A 22,383-nucleotide genomic window follows, 5' to 3' on the forward strand; every position below is an offset into this window, starting at 1 on the left:
ACATGTACCAGGTGTTGAACTGGATGCTGGGGATACCAAGATACATCTGCAAGGATTTTTTTTCCCTCTGATTTTTGTAAAGAGAAAAAACTGGAAAAACCTGAACGGCAAAGTACTGGAGATGATTTACATGTGTTTCATCTACACCATGAAATACACTGAAGACACTAAGTATGATGCCATGGAAGAATATTTATTGGTAGGGAAGCATGAATACATTGCATTTTGAAAGGAAAAAAGCAGATTAGAAAACTGCACCAGTAACCCCATTTCACCAATAAGATACATGTGAATATGAACAACCTGATACAATCCCCCCAAAATGTTATCCCTGGGTTCTGAAATTAGGGATAAACCTAATTTCCTTCTCCTGGCTCATCTGTATTAAATGTTTTCTTCATAATAAACATTATTACATGAATTAATTTTACAATGCAACAAAAAAGTCAATTGCATTTTAAAAATAGCAGAGCTAACCATGCCAGGCTCTGACGGAAGGAGGCCCCAAGGAAGGGGGATACAGAGTTAGACAGGTATTCACTCCTGATGCCACGAGGGTCTCTCCTGTTTCTGAAGACTTAACTCACCACAGGCAGTGTAAGAGACGCTTTGCACAGCCTTCCCCTCTGATCACCACAAGACAGCGTGTGTGTGGTGGGTGTTCCTGCCTTGCTTTATAGTAACCCCTCAGTTGGTGAGTGACAGAGCTGGTACTGGAATCCCCAACCCTTAGCTGCCTCCACTGGCCTCATTCCTGGGAAAGGCAAAGAATGGACCTGCGCCTTAAGGCCCTCTCTCTTGCGGGCCAGTTCTGTGTTAGTCCCCATCCTGACTTCCTGCAGATGGTTGAGGAGGGGACAGGAGGACAAACCAGCAAAGGAGGGGCCAGCATCAGCAAGCGGAAGACATGGCGCTGAAGGCCAGCTGGCCAAGGTCAGGGCACAGGGTGAACCAGCCAGGGGACTCCTCGCCTGCTGGGCGACTCTCAGGAAGCCAAACCACATCCGGTCCCAGGAGTTCCCAGGCACTCTGCACCCAGAGACAATGACAAAAGTCTATGCAAGGGCCGAGGCCGCCCTCTGAAACAGCAGGAGGAAAAAAACCACCTCTGGGACCGGCTCCAGCCCGTGACTGCTGGCCAGGCCTTTCCTCCTCTGTGTCTCCAGGTTTGTGTGAGGCGGCGGGTGAGTACTCCAAGAAGCTCCCAGATCTGGATTCTGTGAGTCTGTGGGACTTCTTCACACAGGGCCTGGCAGGAAGGGGAAGGGGGAGGCGTCCCCACCCAGTTCCCCCAGGAGACCCCTCCTCTTCCTCCAGCTCTGTCCCACTGCTATTCTTAGAACAGACCTCAGGGAGCAACTTCACCAGCCCCACTGCACTCCAAGCTCCAGGTAAAACACAGCCGTCCATTCATTCCACTCCAGCAAGAGTGTGCCAGGAATTTCTAGACAAGACAGCCGGCTAGACAACTTCTCCTCTCACTATTAGGTGGACTAGTTTCTCTTTCCATTACAGCTCAAAGTGGTGGCTTATGACATAGCACAGATGGTTGCTGAGCAAGAGAAGGAGAACCCTCTAAGGCAATCTGTGGCCCTTCCACTCCCAAACCTGGCAGAATCTTCAGCCCCCAGCTCCGGGTCCTTGGCTAAGTTTTTGCCACTCTTTGGTCTTAGCATCTCTTGGGGGAAGCTTTTCAGTCCCATTCAAAAATTCTATGTACGGTTCTACCAAATTTGTAGCTACTCAGCGTAAGCACTGTATTGTCTCTGCTCTTAGGTACATGATGGGTTTTGTTCCCAAAGTCTTCCGAGAGTTGAGTACAGGGCTCAGAATGCACATTCCCATTGCAACTGTGTTATAAACCAGTGGCCAGTTTCCTAGGAAAGCCCGCTTGACCCTCAATGTTCTTCCACCAAGGAGAAAGGCTAGAAAAACTATATTCCAATAAAAGAATAAGCCAACAGTGGAAAATCACTAACACTTAAAAGGTATCTTTTTAGAAAATTTATCTACAGTAATGTCGTCTATATAGTGTGAGATAGGTGTTAAAAGCAATGAAAAATTCAATGGTAACTCCTGGTAGAGGGTTTGAAGGAGACTTCTGACCACACCAGAAATGAAAAATTAGTACATATTCTACTTAAAAATTAGCTTGATGCCATTAACTAGCAGTTGGAAAGGGTACAGAGCATACCACGAAGTTCAAACAAGAATCACCTATGTGCCCGACCACCTGAGCAGAAAGCAGGGAGGGGAGGGGAGGTACTAAGTTGGACAGCTTTGTGCTGGCCTCCCTGGAGGAGCTCAAAGAGGCACCTCGGATGCAGAGGAAGAAGGAGTGGATTTTTAGTTTAGACTGTCTGAGACGAGGATCCCTCCTGGAATAAGGTCTCTAAGCTTACCTATGCATTGTAAGTGTGTGACAAACATAACCCAGCTACAACATTTACAGATATCCACCCGTATACACTGTTGTTTCACTGTGAAGACCAAAATGTCTGTTTCCTTCCTTCCTTTGGCCTGTTAAAGCTTTACCCTGAAGCTTTACAGCCTGTCCATTCTCCCCTCTGCAATCCCACAAATTGTTTCAAGGGAGTGGGCTCGTGCCTGTGTCACTATGATGAAGAAACAAAACAAATTCCTGCACTAGAGCAGGGTCTCTACCTTTCTCTATTCTGATCCTTATTGTTTTTTCTAATAGTTTGGGATCTGGTGATTTCTAGAGGTCACCTGGAATTCAGCTCCTTCATTTTTCTTGGTAAGGAAGAGATGAACAGACAGGCTAAATTATTTGTCTGAGGTCACACAGTAAGTACTATAGCAGTCTCCTGACTGCTCTTGCTTCAGGATCCTACTCTGATTTTCTAGGCAAAATGTTCAGAGTGGGGAGGCCCAAAACCAGGAGAAAAGAACCATAGCAACAGTTTTATGAGGCATCTTTTCCTCCGGGGATGTCCCACATCAGCTGGAGAACACGATGTTATCCATGACCCTGATATGAACTTGGCCAGAGTGCTCCACAAGCCAAGTGGGAATCCAGGCCTGCCGTGGCAGCTGCAAACAAAAAACCCCCTCAGCCAAGAGAGTCAGCTGACCTGCGTTCTACTCTTAGCTATGATACCGACTTGGCCAGGTCAATTCCCCTTTTAGACCCTGTTTCCTCATCCATGTTCTAAACATAGGAGGATTGAACTTTACTAGTCCAACCCAATTCTCCAACATCTACTGAGCACCTACTATGAACTAGGCAACAACAAAGCGAGAAACAAGTCAAACGTGTGCTCCTCTTGTTCCCTGGCAGTTTGCAGTCTTGCAGGCAATGTATGAGATGTGTTCAAAAAATCAAGTGAATGTTCACATTTTAAAAAATTATTACAGTAAGAGACACCGTGCCATTAACTCCCTCACCCTGAACCCACTTGTCCCACCATTCTTGCCATATTCTGAAGCGGTTCTGCAAGTCCTCTTTCACAAGTATCTCTAGTTGCACTGTTATGACTGCCTCTATGCTCAGAAGTGATTCAAAATATTTACCTTTCACAGTCATGTTGGCTTTTGGGGGAGGAAACAGGAGTCATGTAGTAGCAGATCTGTGAATGACATGGGTGAGGCCACCCACAATGTTTTTATAAACCTGCCCCTCTACTGGATGGACTGGGCAGCGGCCTTCACTGTATTTTTGATCAGACCTTGTAAAGACACAAAGCAAAACTCCAGAACAGCTTCAGAAAGTGACAAGAAGGCAGGGCTAAGTGTGTTGGAAGCAAGGAAAAACACCTTTGCCGTGGGGGGGGGGGTACCAGGAATTGAACTTACAACCCCATACTTGCCAGGCAGGCGCTGTGCCACTGAGCTGTACCCCCAGCTGGAAGAACATTTTGAAGGAGATTAATGGCAGTGTGTCTTTTATTTACTAAATGTTAACTTGAACATTCATTGATATTTTGATCACATCTCATATGATGAACACATAAGGACTTTTGACATCAAGCATACACATGGAGTTTAGGGAAGGGATTTATTGATATAGAACCCTGGTAACTTATGAGAGGCCTGCTGTTCCCATACTTTCCCTCTCCTGTCCTCTTTTGGGACCTCCTCCTCCCCACCCAACATTGGACTTTCTACCTTGCTATCTCCTTCTAGAAGAAAGTTTCAGCTGAGCACAAATAATTCAAAATCCTCTGGAGAGCACCAAGGGAAGCAATGGCTTCTGATGCAGGCCTAGGCATGGTGCTTACCCTCCAGGTCTGAAGACCGCCGCGGGTAGGGACAGCAAAGACGTTTGGGTAGCACCAGGCAGAAGGAGCAGCCCCCATATGAGTAGGCACAGGGACTTTGGAGAGGGTGAATTGTCCTGTGTGGCCAGGCTTCGAGAGCAAAACAGGAGGGCAGTGCAGCCAAGAGCCAAGTGGAGAGCTGGGCTTTATGTGGAAGTCACACCCCCTTCGATGGCCTTTAGGTAGTAGCACGACTTCTCAGCCTCCCCAGTCCCTCCCAGCAGTCGAACAGAAGAAGAGTCAGAGGTAGGCTGCCCTGGATTGCAATCCTAGCCAGCCATCTGCTGTGTGACCTTGGGCAAGTTTCTTAATTTCTCTAAGACTCAACGGCTTCATCTGTAAAGGGGGTACAATGGGAGTAACTGTGTAACAGGACAATGAACCTCATAAGGCTATCGTGAGGATAAAAAGAGATAATGTCCCAGGCCTCACAGTATGAGTGCTCATTAAATTACCTACTGTCATCACTCTGCCCTAAACCAAAGATCTGGGAGTAGTTCTGAGGATGGCAAGCAACTCTCTTCAGAGACAGGCTTGGGGAAAGAGAAGGACAAGACAGGAGTGGGTAGAGTTGTTCTCTGTTCCTTACGAGGAAAAAGAAGAACATGACAGCAAGGAAGGCGGTCTGTCCACAGACAGACAGACACTGAGGGAGTGGGGCAGGAAAGCTGGAAAACAGTTGTGCTGTTGGAGAAAAGAGGTTGGAGGGAGCACTGAAATCCAACCCATTTGATTCTCAATTACTGAGAGCTGAGATCTTAAGTCAGCTAATTAGCAAAATCTGGGCACAAAACCCTGCAGAGTGAGCCAGCAGCGGCAGATTCTCAGCTGGGCTCAGGTCAAAGCCTCCTCAGGCGCTGATGCTCAGAAGCCAGGCCTGAGCCTGAAGCTGCCCCTTTCTGCCTCTGACATTTCTGCATCAGCTGGTCCTCTTGACCACCAGATTCTAGAGGGGACGAGCACAACCCAGCAGTCCCAGCACCGCCTGGGAGCCATCGTAGGAGCTCAGAGTTGTCACACTCCTTTCCACCTCTTAGGAGGAGCAACTGATCTTTCCAGCCTGTGCCACTCCACAGAGAAGTGGATACTAGAAGAACTAGAATTCTTCTCCACCAAGCAGAGAAAGTCCAGAAAGTATTCTCTATGGCTAGAGAGTGGGCCACCACTTCTGGTACCCACTGGTACCTGTTAGCCCCTGCCTCCTGCCTCTTTCGATATGAAATGAATGAATGAATGCTCTTACTTCTATTCCTAAAAGCAAAGCTTTTCATCTAGAAAGAGCAGTGGATTTAGCTGGAAGATCTGAGCTTAAGGAGTAATTCAACCAGTTACCAGCTGTGAGACCTATGATATGTCACCTAACTTCTCAGAGCCTGGTCACCCTTGTCCATAAAATGGGACTGCCAAGAGGCTTAGGAGAAATGACGTTGGGGGACCCTGGCTGCCATCTCCAAAGTACATGCCCTGGGGATCTCACTGTGGGGGAACCCTACCACACTGCAAAGCTGCCTGTCCCTCCCCCTTGTAGAACCTTCTTGATGCCCTCGTAGCAAGAGTGGCAAAATAGGGGTTTGGTGGCAGCATTTAAGAAAAAAAAACATTAAAAATCAAAAGAATTTTTAAAAAAGACATACACCAATCAGTGTCATTATTTTCAAAATGTTCATGTTGCTCCAAATGCCAAAGACAAGTGTTTCCAGAAGCCCAGAGCCTGAGACATAAGAACACATGAAAACAGAGGGTGTGTGGGGAACTAAAAGGGCCACTTTGTATTCAAATTGCACAGATGGCCTTTTTGACAACACATAGTTGTTCTCTCAGCCTCCCAGCTCCAAAGTCCTGAGACACCAAACCAAGACAATCGGCCCATCAGGAAAAAGCCCATTGTGTGCTTCTTAGGGTGATTTATGTGGTGGGGAGGAGCCCGGCCATGTTTCCCGTGATTATGACTCTCAGATGCAGTTTTGATAGCTTGTTCGTCATCTTGAACAGCTGGGATGGCCCAGGATGCTGCAGAGCAGTGGCCATCAGGTCATATTTCATCTTCACAAGCCAGTGGAGCCAAATTAAAAGTTGCATCGATTCACAAGGCGGAGCTGCAGTGGTGCTGTGGTGAGCCCCAGTTGCTGGGTGGAGCAGCCCAGGGCCCAGCAGGAGTGCATGTCCACCTCTCCACCAGCTGTCGACCTGGGACCTTGATGAGAGGGTGTGGTCCACTCAGCAGACTGTTGGACACACTGGGAGGAAAGTTCTGTCCCCAGGGCCAGTTACTGCATTCAGATTCTCCTTTCTCTGAGGCCACAGCGCCTGTGCTCTAAACCTGTCTGTCAGCAGGCCCAGGACAGACAAGCTTGCTGCCTTCCAGACACGCCATTCTCCTGTGCCTCACATTCCCCTTAATGTCATTTTGTAAGAAAACCAAATGAAATCAAAGTGCAGCTTGCTGTCTCTGCAAACCCAGCTGCTCAGCTGCTCAGATTCACCTTGGGGGCCAAGCCCTGGTGGGTAGAGAAGCTGTGAATCGTTTGTCTTTATTCAGGCAGCATCTGTCTACCTGCTGGGCAGGGGCATTAGCCTGGTCACCAGCAGAGCCATCCTGTCCCCTTCTACACAGTTATACCAGTATGCCTGATCCTTCCTACATGGAAGGCAAGAAGCATATTCTTTCTAGGGCACTGTTTTTGGTGTTCAGCTGGCCAAAGCAGCTGAGAAAACTCACAAGGGCACAAAAACCTTCTCTAAAGACACTGAGGTATTGCACAACACAGAGTGTGTCCATGGCCAGGGGTTTCTCTGGCCTGAACCACCTTTCCAGCCTCTCTGACCTCTTTCTTCAAATAACCCCATCATGTAGACCCCTTTTGCATATGAACCATGTCTCTCTGACCTGTAACTGTGGGCTTCCCTCCTCCTAGGTCTTAGGAGTTAGAAAAGGCATAAGAACTGTCTGACCCTGAGTTTTGGCTGGGGCTACAGCAGGCAGCAAGTGGGCTGCAATCTCAGCCCTGGCTCTTGATAGGTCTTCCCGTCACGTTGAGGCAGGATGCTTTCCACAAGAGTTGCTGAGCCACTCCCACCCTGGTCCCTGACCCTTAGGAACCCAACAGAAAGAAAACCAAGTCAGTTGTCTGAGCACTGAGTTCCAGCCCCCATCTGACAGCCCAGCACAGTATGGAGAGGCAGCACAGGCAACTCTTGCAGAGGCCCGAGGACCAGGCTGAGTACTCAGCACCCCCAACTCCAGGGACTCTCCAGAAACTCAGCATTGGTCCATAGCTTAGACTTGGCCAGAAGCAGCTCTGTGAGGAAGGCCTCAAAGCTCATTCACAACCACCAAGGGAGCAAGACCAGGTGGAAGATGAGGGCAGGTGGTAGAGCAGGGGAGGGAGTTATTTCTTCTCATCCCAGAGTCTGGCATTCAGACACCCAACACTCCAGCCATCCTGTAGGTGCTGGACTGAAGGTTTCCCTAACTGGGGAAACCCATGCCTACTTGATTCTCTCCTATCTGCCATCAGCTCTTGTAGAAATGTTCCTGAGAGTGTGCCACTCTCTCAAAGGCCTTCCATGGTTCCCTACTTCATCTACAATGAAATTAATAAAACATTCACTGCCTGAGTGCTACACAATCTTGCCTGCCTTCCTTCTTCCTCCCTAGGCTGTAGCCACACTGGCCTCTCCTGGCTTCTCCAGCATGCCAAGCTCCTTCCCATCTCAGGAACTCTTGCATGCTGTTCCATCTACCTGGAATGTCCTCTCCCAAGTCCTTGGATGGCTTGCTCTTTTCCAGCCCGTAGGTCTCAGCCATGTCTTTCCCTAGCTGAACCCCTACATGGAGCAATCTAGATATAATTCCTCTAAAGGCATTTGCCCTGCTCCTGCACAACTTCTCCCAGGGTGTGATCACATGTGTGCTGATGCTGATTTATTTAATGCTCACTCCCTACTAGGACTGGAATCTTGATGAGAGCAGAAGCCATGCCCATCTGGTTCTCCAAAGTATCCCCAAGCTCCTAGCCCAGAGCCTGCCACCAGAGATGCCCCCAGATATCCACTGAATGAACAAATGAATGTGTCCCAATGAAGAGTGAGTGAATGGTGGAGATGTCTTCAGGCAACACAGGTCATGGCATTGTTCTTCATTGAGGTGACCTCTCCCATCACCTGCTGCCCCCAAGGTGGGTGCCCAGATGCCATTTAGCCTTCTTCTTGGAAGGAACAAGCTTCTGAGTCTTCAGAACTTCCTGTTGCCAGTCTGCACGTGCCCACAGGGCCTCTTGCACCACTGATTCACCTGTTGCCAGTCCACACACACCCTTAGGACCATTCCCTGAAGATGACCCTAGTCCCACCATCTTGGTCCTCCGTTTTGGGTCCAGTTGAGGTGAGGTTACTGTGTGGTAGGGGATGCCCCAGAAAGGGTTAAGTTGCCAGAAGCAGAGTCCCGCCCTTGGGTTTACTCAGCCAATCAGAGTCTGTCCTGATGAGGTAAAGCTTCTATCCTGGGTAGCATTGGTGGAGTTGGCCGGCCCCATCTCCTGCTGGAGAGAGCCGTAAGGGTGGAGTTTCTGTGGAACCAGACAGAACTGGAATTAGCTTGCTGTCTACTCAGGCAAGGACTAGCTGACTCCAAGACCTGCCTCTGTTCCTTTTTAAGGCACTCAGTACCTTGTATCTCTGAGGCCCATCTCTAGCCGTCAGAGAGGAGATTACAAAGTGCTACACACCTCAGCATCACGTCTAGAAGAAGTCTCACAGTCAGGGCAGACCTAAGAGGCCTCAGTTTCCCTGCTTGGACCCTGAAATACAGTAAGTAGCTACCAGGAAGTGCCATGGAGCAGTCGTCGCGTGTGCTCAGAGCACTAGCATCAACTTCCATAATTAAGGACACCAGATGACTCTTCCTCTACAGACATCACTTACAAAGCAGTGACAGAATGGGAGCAGCAGCTAGCTCCCAGAGGTCTTCTTGTGTACCTCTCTGCCCAGCGAGGTACAATATAATCCTCACAACAGCCCTCTTGATCCATCCACTTTACTGATGAAACGCCTGAGTCTCAGACAGGCCAGGTGGCTCGCCTTGAGGTCACATCACCACTGTGTTGTTTTGAACTGGCCATTGCTATATTCATCCCCACCACTCCACCGAGATCTCCTGAGTACACGGTGTGACAGATTCCTCTTCACTGATCCCAAAGCACCCTGAGCCCACCCTGAGGATGGGGTCAGTCTATCTATGTTGCACTCCCTCCCTCCCTGCCCCTGAGGGCTGGGGGCTCAGAAGGCTTTCGGGAGCCCAGCCCAGCTTGTGTACATGGGACTGCATAGCAAGAGGCTCACTGTGTAGAACATGAATGACACCCAGGACCCTCCACACTTAGATTGGCAGGCATGGCCTCTAATACTTGGATCACCACCCTAACTCCTTCATCCTCTCACCCTATTAGCACAATTCTGTAATGGCAGGAACCAAGTTTCGTTCATCAGTATGACCCCAAAGGTCCCAAACCCATTTGGGACACAGAGACATTTATACATTGTATACATTTAATTGGATAACCAAAATAATGCACATCTGCCTCTCTCTACCAGTTTGGAACCTCACTGGCCACAGCGGGACCAACTCTGAGTTGATCTAAATGAGAAGCTTCTCAAAAGTGCTGGGAAATTAGTGCAGGGAGCATGGTACAAGCCATCCAGGCTGAAGATGAAACGTGGATGCCCTCCAGGAACAGGTAGCAAGAGAGGGGCACAGCTCTGAGGGGGAAGAGTGGGTTCAGAGCAGGAGAAGGCCAGATCGGATAGAAGAGACAGCTGGTCATTTATTTCTATGAAAAACCCACCCCTACCTATAGCGCTCATGAAGAATGAATAGGAGAAAGACAACAGATCCCTGTTCAAACACACCTGCCTCACATGTCTATTCTGCCCAGCTAGGAATCCACACAGCCCAACCTATGCCTGCCCCAACCCCTACCACCATCCCAAAGGCAGCACATGTCACTAAAGTCAAGTTATGCAGAACTCTTCAGGGTACGGCTCCCTAATAGAAACCAGATGGCCCTAGGCTCTCAGCTTCCGTAATCCCAAAGCTTGAAAAGTCAGAAACAGCTACTTGACCAGTGTGCTAATGGGACCAACTGAAGCTATGGCAGAAAGTGGTTGTCAAAGATCACAGAACAGATGGTGACACCAGGGACCCCCTCTGTTGTTCTTCCAGCCCATCCTTCTCTATTCCCTCCATCCTCCCCAACAATCATCTATGTCACGCAGGGCAAATAGTCTTTATACAGTTTTTGAGTTTGGGAAATTTTTCCCATCCTTGAGATGGTACAGTCTCTGTCCTGTCCTAAAGGAGCTGGAGCACTCCCCAAGGAACACAGGGAGGAGTGACAGGCACAGGCTCAGCCAGCACTCACGGTATCCGTCAAGCAGGACCTTTATACCTAGAGAGCAAAAGCTCTCCAAGCTCGGAGTGGCCTTCCTCTTATGCCTCGGAGGAGCAGAAAGCAGGCGCATGGTCCCCCTGAGACTGAGCAAGGCAGATGAAGGAGGTTCATGGTCACCTGAAGCTGAACAAAGGCAGAGGAAGGGGTAGGCAGGCTGGGCAGCCACCTGGGCCTACTCACCAAAGTCACTACCTACTCCGGGCTCATATGGAGCTGGGAGTTATATTTACTGGAACTGCTCTCAAGAAGCATTCTGTAAGTAACTGGAAGGAATAAACTGCTAACACTCTAAGTGAATATGGAGTAGGTGGGGACGGGAAAGTCTGAGCAGTATGATCCCCCATTCCGTAACTGCCATGTAAAAAGAGCAGGCCAAGAGCAATGGCAAGTCTGGGGCAGCTGGGTCGCAGGCCCCGAAGGTGGTTGGCAGGCTGCCCAGCAGTTAGGCCCACTTTGCTTTCACGCACAACCTCTCCACTAACCTCAAGTGTGAAGAGTTTGGGTGACAAGGTATCCAAACTGTTGCCAGGAGGCTTATGCAATTTGCTATGGCCTTGAAGCCAGGTGCCCAACCCTGGAGCCTTTTGAGGGTCAGCCAGGCGCGTCTGAAGCCCTGCAGTGCCCAGAACCTGTCTCAGACCTTCCAGCCCCCAGGCCCTCATACCCCTTGGACAGCAGTCTCCTAGGCACTGCAAGGCTGTGGCCAACACCTCCAGAGTCAGTGAACTCTGAAGCCAGGCACAAAGAACTCCCCCCAGAACAGAAGAACTAACCCCAAAGAAATGAAAGCTGGTGAGGAGGTGAGGGCTGGCACTTGTCCAGATATTTGATGTCCAGGAACTGCTCCAGAGAAGGGAGAGCAGCCCAGACTCTGGCAGTGACTAACTCCAGACCAACGGGGCAAGGCAGCCTGTGGCCATGGTGACAGGTCTCTGTGTGAAAGAGAAACCTGACAGTGGGTCCAGTGGATACCCCTGGATGGTAGGTAGGGGCAGTGTACACCCCATAGCATGGTTGAGTGGGCATCTACCACATACCAGGCACTGTGCTATGAGCTCTATATGCATCTTCTCCTTTACTTCTTACAACTTTTGTGGGGAGGAACTAGTGTCCCTAAATTAGAAAAAACAGAGCAGCAGAGTGACTTGCCCAGTCATACTGCCAGTCACCAGCAAAGTCTGACTCAAGGGTCCTGCTGTCTTCTGTTAAGCTTGCCTCTGACCAGGGTGAAACAAAATAACTTTCAAAGTCTGGGGTGCTGTGATCCTCGGAGTCTTGCTCCTTTCTCAGTTTGCTGGGGAATTGCAGGAGAGTCTGGAAGCCACCTGTTCCCACCTCCCACCCAATGCCCCCTCCAAAGCCTGGGGCAGGTGACACAGTGAGCCTGACATACTGAGAAGCAGCAAGGACAGCAGGTTCACAGAAAGCAGGTGCATGGTCCCCCTGAGACTGAACACAGGCAGATGAGCACAAGCTGCAACTCCTTCTCATTCCCTTCCTTTCCACAGATCTGGCAGAGCGACCACCTCGGCAACTTCTGCAACAACCACCCCAAACCCCCAACAGTTGGCATTTTAATAAGAAAGGGGACCTGAACCCTCACAAATGAGAGCATACAACTGCTTTGTGGCAGGCATGGGGGTGTCAAAGAGCCACTTCACATCCCATCACCCTCCCCAGGCACTGAGCAGCCCAGCCCACATCAGCCTCTCCCCCAGCAGTGTCTAATCTCTCCTGACACTCCAGCTGGCCAGCCCCAGCACCCAGGAGTCCAAATTTGGCTCCACTTGGCTCTGACCTACATTGAACTATGACAGGTTCTGCTACAAACATCCCCTCAATTATGTCTGTCTTGGACCAGTGTTAAACACAAGAGTGCTGGCCCTAGGCATGGCCCCTCCAGTGGCAGAAGGGGGTCGTCTGTCAGGCAGCAGCAGGGAGGCCAGCCCGCATTAAGCCTTGCCACAGGGAAATCAAAGAGTAGAGTCGAGAACTGATGGGCCATGGTCAGTCTGGCTCTGTTGTTCTAGTATGCAATGTCAAACCCGCACAACAGACCCAAGGAAAAGCCCAGCAGGAAAAACCTTGGGGCACAGGCCCCTGGCCAAGAGCTTGCTGACCAGCTCCATGGACTTAGCTTGAACTGACTTCTAGCTCAGTTGGAAGGCTCTAGGGCCAGGTTACAAGGCTTAAGCAAGACCGCAAGGGCGACAGCCGACAGCCACTGGCAAGGCCCTTACCTTCCTCTCGGGCAGTGAGGCTGCTAGCTGTTGCTGCTTTGTGATGTTCTCCGACAGGCACCAGCACACTCTCTTCTTCTGCTCCTGCGAGTGTGCCTCCAAAGTGAATAAGCACTCTGCCTTCTGACGTCAGGGAAAACAGAGAAAGGGATGGTCAGGGCTGTTCTCTGCCTGGCTCAGATTGAGGGGCTACAGGATCCAAGCCCATTTCCAGGCACCAGAAATGGAGGGTGTGTCCACTCACAGCCACAAATGAACCCCAGGGGACATGGAAGCACCCAGGGCAGCAGGGAGCAGCTGGAGGCCAGCTAGGGTGCTATGGGCCCACAGGTTGGGGGAGGGGAGGGAGGCAGTGGCTCCCTACACAATAGAAGCCTGTGGAGAGTTCGGGAGACAGTGAGGTCACCATGGGCCAGCAGCACAGGACCATGCCTGGGGAGCTTGGGAGAACCCAGAGTACCAAGGCTTTCAGGTGATGTTCTAGGGAGCCAGGACCCTCCCTCAGCTCACAGAATCCCTCTCCCTGTCACACACTCCTGGGGTCACAAGATCACACACCAACAGAACCCAAGCAACAACTCAAGTCCCTTTGAAATGTGTTTGGCAGGCAGTCATGTGTCCCTCTGCAACCTACCACTGCCTAGCATGTGAGCAGGGCTTCCTCAAGGACTACTCAGCCCCATTAGATGTAGGCATATCTCTGGCACAGCTGTCATTTAAATGCCACCATCTAGGACTATAAACTCCTTCAAGGAGGCCCTTTTCATCTGGGCCCAGCACCATGCGTGCAAACACTGGCATCAGTAAGCTCTGGCTGCTGGAGAAACTTCCGGGATGTGAGGTCAAATCGAGGCCAGCACTAGCACAGCACCAGGGAGAGGGCCCTTGAGGGGGCAGGCGGGGCACAGCCGGCAGCCCAGGGTTACCAACCCCCACCAGGCACTCAGATCAGGGATGACGAGCTCTTTCTGACTCTATGGAATTTGATTATAACCTCACAGGGCTGCATTTCATGAGCTCAGCCAGGGAGCGAACAGCACAAGCCGGAGGGCTTAGAATAGAGAAAAAGACCTGGTTCCTATGTGGTCCTGCCTCCTTTTGCAGTTAGACAGACTTTGCTACTTCCTGGCTGTCATCTTTGGGAGTTTTTTATAAAATGGGCTTGAAAATGGCATCACCTACATCCTGGAACCATTAGGACAAGCAATGAGGACAATTCCAGGAGCTCTGCACACAGGAGCTATTGTTATTATTTAGAAATTCGTTCATTTGGTAAATGATTACTGAGCACACACTATGTGTAAGAGACTATGCAAGGCGGGGGATAAAGAGGTAAAAATGATAGACTAAGCCCTTAGGCTGGGGAGCACTAAACAATATAATTACAAATTGTGAAAATGTCACCAAGATCATAAAGGGGGAGACTGAGATGGTCAGAGAAGAACTCTGAGAAGGACTGATACGAGCTAAGGCCTGAATGATAGAGGGAGACGCAGGGAAAGTACTTGGGACAGGTGTGGAGATGCATGCCTCTGCTTCCAGCTACTCAGAAGGCTAAAGTGGGAAGAGGGAAAATTCTAGGCCAGCCTAGGTGACTTAGAGAGACCCTGTCTCAAAATAAAATAAAACACAAAGGGCCAGGAGTATAGCTCAGCATTTCCTTGGATTCAATGCCGAGTGTCTGAATACCAAAAGAAAACTATGAAAGAAAGAAAGAAAGAAAGAAAAGAAAGAGAGAGAGAGCATGCTTGGGAGTTGTTCCCAGCAGAAAGAAGAACAAACATAAACACCTGCGTTAAGAAGTTGTTGACATCATCTAATAGCACATTTGGGAACTTTTGCTACCCTGCATCCAATCCTGCTCTCTGGGGACACCCCTCATGCTGTGTCTCCTCGGTGCCACCCTCTCCTATGAGAAAAGTACTGAGCAGCTCATCTTCCTAAAAGCATGGGAGGAAAGGGGAAGAAAACCCAGCCTGCTGTAGGCCTCAAGGCCCTGAGCAGGGACAGGAGGCAATCTTGCCTCAACCACTGAGGGCTTCCTGATTCCAGAACCTTTCCACCCACTCACTTCAGGGGAAGGTGCAGGACCCACCCAGCAAATGACTCTAAGATTCCCCAAGGAAAGCCCAATGGGGCAGGGCTTTCAGAAAAACCTCTGTTTCCTATTTCATGGTGGGGCCATGAAGTGAAGTGTGGGTGAGGACTCTGCTCCCTCCTTTGGAAAGGCTCTCACTCCACATGGCCGGCCCAACCCTCAGCCTCCCAGCAATGCTTTCAATCAGCCCTGCAGGCTGCAGTGAATGCTTCAGTGTCGCTTAACCTCAGTGTCTCTCTTTTGCTCTGAGGCAGAAATTCTGCCTCAGTAATAATTCTTTTTATCTAATTATCAATTTTTCAAAGTACTTTTCCACCCATGAACTCATTGAATGTTGACAACTCCTTAAAGAGGCAGGGAGAGCATGGATTGTTATTTCTATTTTATACAAGAGGAAAATGAAGGCTCAAGAGTGGCAAAATGCCTCCCTGAGTCTCAGGACCAATGAGGGAGGACTTCAAGCCTTAGAGAACCACTTGCTGAGATTTGATCTCCAAAACCTGGTGGGGGGACGTCCTGTGGTAGCCACACATTTGGCTGATAGGACTGCTGTCACTTGCAGATGGGGCCTGCAGGCAACCAGAGAACCAAGCCATCAGAAGAAACCTTAGGCCCTTTGGTCTCTAGGCAGCTCAGAGGTCAGCTGCAGCGGAGAGGCAGCTTTTTGTGCAAATGCTCCATGTTCCAAGTGACAAAAGTATGGGAAAGTCTCCCCAAGGATGCTTTCATAGTGACCCAACTGCATACTCCTAATCCTGTGACAGCCCTCTCACCCTGCATACCATGGCCCTCACAGTACTAAGCACATTACCAGTGGTACCTTGGTGTTTCTTTCAACAACATTTTAAGGTGGTGGCTATCATCGTCTGTTATGCTGACATCCGTAAGAACAAAACCTTTGGTCAGCCATGTTGCTCTTCCTGGAGTGGCAACCAGATCATTTGTAATAATAAACGAGACTCTAAAAACAAGTGAGGCCACACTTCCCTTGGAAGCCACATTTTCCCATCAGTGCTGGAAACCACATTGCCTATCTCCACGCAGACTGCAGAATTGGTCTCTGGCTCTGAAGGCTTAGAGCTGAAAACCTCTACAATGCTAGAGGACATAGAAGGCTACTAGGCCAAATAACTTCAATCCAGGCCTGGTCAGGGCAGGCAGCTGGCTATCATAGATGGATAAACATTTTTAGGAGCCAGAGCTTTAGAGATTGGCTTGGCCAAGAAAGGAAGGGTACTGAGCCAACTCCCTGCAGGGAGGCTGAATTCCCATTCCCCCAAATCTATCAAAATGTGGAGTGGTGTGCTCATGGCTACCTGGCTTCCCTCATGTGAGAACCACTTTTTCAATCTTGCTGTCTTTAACACAAGCTTATACTGTGTTATAACACAAGCTTATTATCAGGCATCCTAGTCAAGGCTTCCCCTGAAGGCACTGTCACAAATGCCCTCAAATGCCCTACCTTCTAACTCAGGGTGGTCATCCTGTACATACCCCTCAGTTCCACAAGCCCCATCTAACAGCACTCAAATCCAACGACACCAACTCCTCTTGGCCTCTCTACAGCCTCCATGTTGCCTCACTTCCTTATCCTGAATTAGTTCTATCTTTATAAAGCCCTTTCAGCGAGGACTGTAGTGTGTTCGTTTGCTATGACAAGCGTGTTCTCATTCAATTCAGCTCTCCTGAAGATGCCATCATACGGGTGGGAAGGAAAGGTCTAGTCGTTCACCTTTCTGCAAATCATCAAACTAAGGCTCAGAGGAATTAAGTCACACGGAGATTCTCAGCTGCCTGCTGCCTCTTCCACAGCCTGTGATCTTGCCATATCTGTATAGATGTGTATGTGCAATACAAAGAATGTGTGATGTTACTGTTCGTTCACTTTTTAAAAAAGATCAATAAATCATTTGTGAATGCTTCTAATGGAGGGTAAGTGAATATGAAAAGCCCTTCTTCCTGCCATGAAGCTGGTGATAATAATAGCTGCCCCTCACTGAGCACTGAGTGCCAGGCTCTGTGCTAAGTGCTTAGAGGCAGCATCTTATTGAATCTCATTTAATCATTACAATAACCCTGCATGGTCATCAGCCTCATCACCTTGTGTCAGAGAAGACAGTGTACCTTGCCCTCATATCATTTAGGAAATGGCAGAGCCAAGATTCACATCTAGGTCTTCCTAACCCCAAATCCAGACTCTTAAATAAATGGAGCCAGCATCAGATTCTAGGTGATAGAATGGTCCCTGACCAATGTATCTATCAACCCAATGCCCTGAGTGCAAAGTCAGTCATGGGCTGCATCTGTCCCATGATTTGCAAAGGCTGAGGGACATCTGTCCAGAGGACTAGGGACCCAGAGCCAAGGACTACTTATGGAAACCCTGCCCAGGACCTAGCAGCTAGGAATAGAGCTGCTATCACCTAGGCAACTGGAACTTTCTCAATGCAAAGTGGAAAAACTTCCCGAAACCCCAACTCTTCCCCTTGGTTTCTCCTTGGAACATCAGTGCACATCAGGCAATGAAAAGAATGGACGTTCTAACTAAAATGTGCATTTGGGCCTTTCCCTGGGGCCCAAGCCCACCTATATTGAAGTATTCCAGGCTACAGAGCAAGCAGGCAGCTTGTCTTCCCTGCCTGTCATAAACAGCAGCCCATTAGGGGAAGAGAGAGGCTTCCGGTTGCCTGGGAGTTTCAGCCTCCCATGCCTTCAGGGTCAGATCACCTGGCACTTTACTGAAATAAAAGGCTCCAAATCCCTTCATCAATCTTTGGACGGCCTGGAGGTCACAGATCCAATGGAGCAGAAGTGCTTTTCTCTGGGAAAAACAAAACCAGCTTGGCAAGAAGCTCTGTTGGCATTAAAGAAGTTGGAGCTTCATGATTTCAGGAGCTAAGGAGAGAACTGGAATCCCAAGTGATGACTCTGGAAGGGGTGGGGGAGCCCAGCCCAGCTCACAGCTTCTCCTGACTGCACCCTGCTTGTGGAACCAGATGCTTCCAACACTGAAGTGACTCCGCTGGCCACTCCCTGTTCCCTAGTGGGAATCCGGCTGGCACAGAGAAGGATATCCAGTGCCCTCTGCATTCCAGGTAGCTGAGCCCCCAACTCTTCCCTGACAATGTCCACTGCCTCTTTGGAACTCTCTGCTTCCCGAAGGGAACTTCTCAGCAAGAGTCTGTTCAGTCACCCAAGGCCTTGAGGCTCTCATCTTTGCCAAGAACTGAAAGCTGAAGGAATGCTTTTCTCCCCACCTCACTCCCCGAAGGAATTAAACCCTGGGCCTTTACACTGAGCTACAGCCACAACCCTTTAGTGTTTTTAATTTTTTTCCTGACAGAGGCAGGGGAATAACCATGAGTGGGAAGCCAGTCTGAGCTACATAGTGAATTCAGCATACAGTGAATTATAGCAAGACCCTGTCTAAAAAAAAAAAAAATTCATGGAGCACACTTGTAACCCCAGCACTTGGGAAGCCGAGTAAGGAGGATTGACATGAGTTCAAAGCCAGCCTGTCCTACCTAGCGAGTTCAGAACCAGTCTAGACTACAAGAAAGACCCTGTCTCAAAAAAATAAATTAAATAAAAACTCTTGGCCAAGACCCAGTCCCAGATTATAGCCAGTACTCCCTCACCAGTGTAACATATTCCCAGCCTCTTTTGTTAAACCTCTGGGTTCATGATATCCACCAAACGACATCAAGCCGTGAGTTGTTTGCCCACTTTTGCTTCTCAAAGCCAGCGCACTGCCCATCGAAGCTCCAGAACAGACAGAGATAATCAAGCACATCAATTACAAGAGTGAGAAGCATCCAAGCCCAAACACAGACCCTAGCATCTGCTTTAGCCTGTACTATCTGGCCCATGTTAAGGTTTAATTGCTGTTGGGCTTTTGGAAACACTGACAAGACCCTGGAGGAGAAACTGTGGGTGGTACTTCTGGGGGAAAAATAAAAAGACCAAAGAAGCATGTGTAGGAGTCAAGGCAGCCTCCAGAGGAAGGCTAATAAATAAACAAACGGGATATAGGGCTAGTAAGCCATGCCCTTGTTATGAGACCCTCAGGTACCAAGCCTCAGGAGGGCCTGAAGAGATCTCGGGGTCCATCCCAAGATCATCTCACCACTGCTCTTTCATATTCAGGTGGGGCAGAAACAAGTGGGGACTTGCCCTGGACCACTGCAGAGCTGTGTGGCGCTCAGCATCCAATCTCCCCACCAGCCTCCAAGCCCCAGGCCTATCTTCAAACCCCAGGTCACAGAACTCATTCAAAAAGGCAGACTCACCTCCGCTAGATACAGCAAGCAGAATTTCAAGTCTCCTGAAGAACCTTTGAGGGAACAAAAAGTGAGACTTGTATTAGAACTGGCTGAAGAGTCTCAGCCGTTTGCTGGGACACAGTCAGCTGTCTTACCCACGAGGCTGTGTGTGGTGCTTCCTGGAAAAAGAGAAAGAGGCAGACGCAGAGAACAGGGCAGTCTCTGGAGCAAAGCCACTTGCTAACCAGGTGATGGGCAGCCAAAGAAGGCAGGCACTGCATCTCCAGAAGAGGCCAGTCAGGAGTATCTACCAGCCAGGAGTAGGAAGCTGCCACCCATCCCGGAAGTGTCCTTTCCGTGATTCCTCCCGCTAGAAGGGGCTAGGGGCAGCACACACCGGGTTTTCTCCACTAATCCAACTGCCTTTGCCATTTTGAAACTCCGCAGAGTGTCATTTGATTCCTTGATGGAATCATGAGCCACCTCAGAAAGTATGAGTCACAGAGGGGCAATCCCCACTCGGGGGCTGAGTGGAGCTAAGCGAAGGTTTCCCGACCCAGGCCGAGCCCTCTGTGTGTTTTCCTAGTGCTTCCTCAAGCCTAGTTTAGGTCCCTAAACTCAACCACTGACCAAGCACTTTGCATCTGAACTAGGAGGGACTGAGGGCTGTTCCCTCCTCCTCCAGCAGAGGGGCTCAGCTGGGAGCCAAGAGCAGCTGTTGGGGAGGAATTTCTGGAGAAAGACATTTTAGCACTAAAACTCCGGAGAGAAGAAAAGGCACCCCAGGAGGTGGAAATAGCATGAGCAGAGATAAAGAAACACCAGCTATGCTTCTGCTAAGACATCTGCCCTGACCACTGCAGCTACTCCCACTGGGGCGCTCATCTGGACATAAGCCTGGGATGGTTAGAAACTCCCTGTGCTGCAAGCAGTTGGCCTCACCAGGCAGGCTATTATTTTTAAGAGAAGCAACCATCTAACACATGTAGCAGCATCAGGGCCACAGGACTTTATGCTGTTTGCCTGCCGCCACTCAAATGCTTCCCATGTGTAAGCTCAAGGGCTGGGGAATTTGGCTCCCTAACACAGCGCTGACCTCTCAACAGTCCCATGGGGCAGAGTTGGTGGCATCCATGGCCCAGTTGCAAACAACAGAGGCATAGACAGATGCAGCAACTCACTCTGCGTAGGAAGAGCCCACTTCCAGAGCCTACCTCTCCAATGCCACCTCTCAACTGCGGGCTTCAAAGGAGACTCTTAAACACATACTTGAAGCAAGGAAATTGTCAAGCCAAAAACCCATCACCAAGAGAAGGCAGCAAGGTCACTAGAGACTGGGGCCCAACCAGTCCTAAGCAAAGCAGGAAGTGGAGCCCTAAGTGAACTAGGTAAAGGCCAGGTATATAGACAGTTCCCATATGGGCAAAAATGTCTCAAAGCCAGGGGCTTCCAGGCAGAGCCAGATAATATAGCCCTGAAGAAAAATGTAGGTCTACTTTATTCTCAGAATAAATAGTTTACCTCTCCCCACCAGGCAACTGGTTGGGGAGAGAGGGTGACCTGCCTAAGAAACTCATAATGTGTCAGAACACTGTAAACCCGGTGCGGTGGTACACACCTATAAGCCCGGTGCTCTGAAAGGCTGAGAGAGGAGAACGGCAGGTTTGAACACAGCATGGGCAATTTAACAAATTTAGCAAGATCCTATCTCAAAAAGGGGGTAAGAGGCAGGGGATGGGGCTCAATGCAGATATTCTAGCTCAAACATGAGGAGGGGAAGAGACAGACAGACAGACACAAAGAGGCAGACACAGACACACAGATGCGGAGAAAGAAAGAAGAAATAATGTAACCTCAAAGCCTCTTCTAGTTCCTTGTGTTGCTGAGAGTAGAGGCAAAAGAAGGTGGTATCTTTTGTTTAAGAAAACACATTGGATTATTTCCTTGAAGTAGACCCTAGAGATTAAGGAGAGCTAAGGAGACATCTGTTAGAAAGTAATTGGAATTTAGGTTTTAGAAGCTAGTAGTGAAAAAAGAGAAGGTTCTAGAAGTGAAGGCAAGTCTAGGAAATGAGCACTTCAGGGAGACGAAAGCTGAGAATTTAGGGGAACACGCCTTTAGACAATCCCTGTAGCCAGGGATGGTGGATGGATTGCCTTGACAACTGCTCTGTGCAGAGACACCATCCCCTGACTGCCCTGACATCTCTGCATTACTCCAAACTTTCACTGGAATCTGCTCCACATCACAGCCCTGTGCTGGCAGCCCTGTGACAGAAGGATGGATTGGGGCAGTGCTCCGCATGATTCAGAGTCTCATAAAAGAAAAACAAGCAAGGGGCCAGGGTGCCAGGGAGGAGCTGCTGCAGCTGCAGTAAAGTAAGCAGCCAAGGGATTGACTCAGGAGAGAGCCTCAGTCTTCCTGAAACGGTAGGACTAGGGCTGGTACAGAGGAGAAGGAACACTGAGGCTGCACATTCGAGACACTCTGCCTACGGCATTTTGAAACTCAACAGAGAAGTACTGGTTCCAGAGCAGGCCCTGCTTCCCAGCAGGGAATTCAAGGACCATGCAGCGGGGAATCCCCAGCCATGGGCTTGGTGGAGCCCCTGGGTTTCCTGGCCCAGGTCTGACCCTTCTGCCATTTTTCCCAGAGTCCTTTCAGGCCTGGCCTAAGATCCTGACTCAGCCATTCACAGGTTCAGAAAATGTCACCAAGGATTTAATCCAACTACTTCAGCAGCTGGAGTTTCTGACACGGAAACGCAGGTCCCTGAGACAGATGGAGAATTCATGAGTCACCTGAACATTTCCAGGCCACATCTGAGAGACAAGGGCAGGCCAGGAAGACACACTATGGGCATGATGCTGGCTGGCTGTGAGGCAAAAACACAGAGTAGCAAAGCCAGGGGACCCTGACTGACCAGAGATGCCCTGATGGTTAGCGCCAGCTCTCCGCCTGTTCCCATTGTACCACCATTCAGTCCTGCTGGAGCTTGGAGAAGCTGGACAGAAGACAGGCAGGACTGCAGTGGCCACCAGCTGGGGCCCCTGA

The 22,383-nt window shown here is 49.7% G+C and overlaps 1 protein-coding gene across 9 annotated transcripts in view; it reads right to left on the reverse strand.

Moving 5' to 3' along the window:
* The window catches only part of Rgs3 (regulator of G protein signaling 3), a 116,677-nt gene that overhangs the window by 41,506 nt on the left and 52,788 nt on the right, over positions 1-22,383 (reverse strand). For 6 of the 9 annotated variants that reach the window (XM_063260401.1, XM_063260380.1, XM_013145922.3 and 3 more), the window contains 2 exons: positions 19,357-19,400; positions 12,970-13,092 (listed from right to left, as the gene is read on the reverse strand). In XM_063260401.1, coding sequence (XP_063116471.1) covers positions 12,970-13,092; positions 19,357-19,400 — 167 coding nt within the window. Of the gene's footprint in view, positions 1-172; positions 8,849-12,969; positions 13,093-19,356; positions 19,401-22,383 lie in introns of those variants that run through there. The other 3 variants (XM_063260439.1, XM_005000961.4, XM_003463800.5) reach the window with 1 other exon arrangement.

The sequence above is a fragment of the Cavia porcellus genome, unplaced genomic scaffold (assembly GCF_034190915.1).
Source record: "Cavia porcellus strain 051 isolate PalLab524CR breed Dunkin Hartley unplaced genomic scaffold, mCavPor4.1 scaffold_1, whole genome shotgun sequence".
Classification (NCBI taxonomy): Eukaryota; Metazoa; Chordata; class Mammalia; order Rodentia; family Caviidae; genus Cavia; species Cavia porcellus.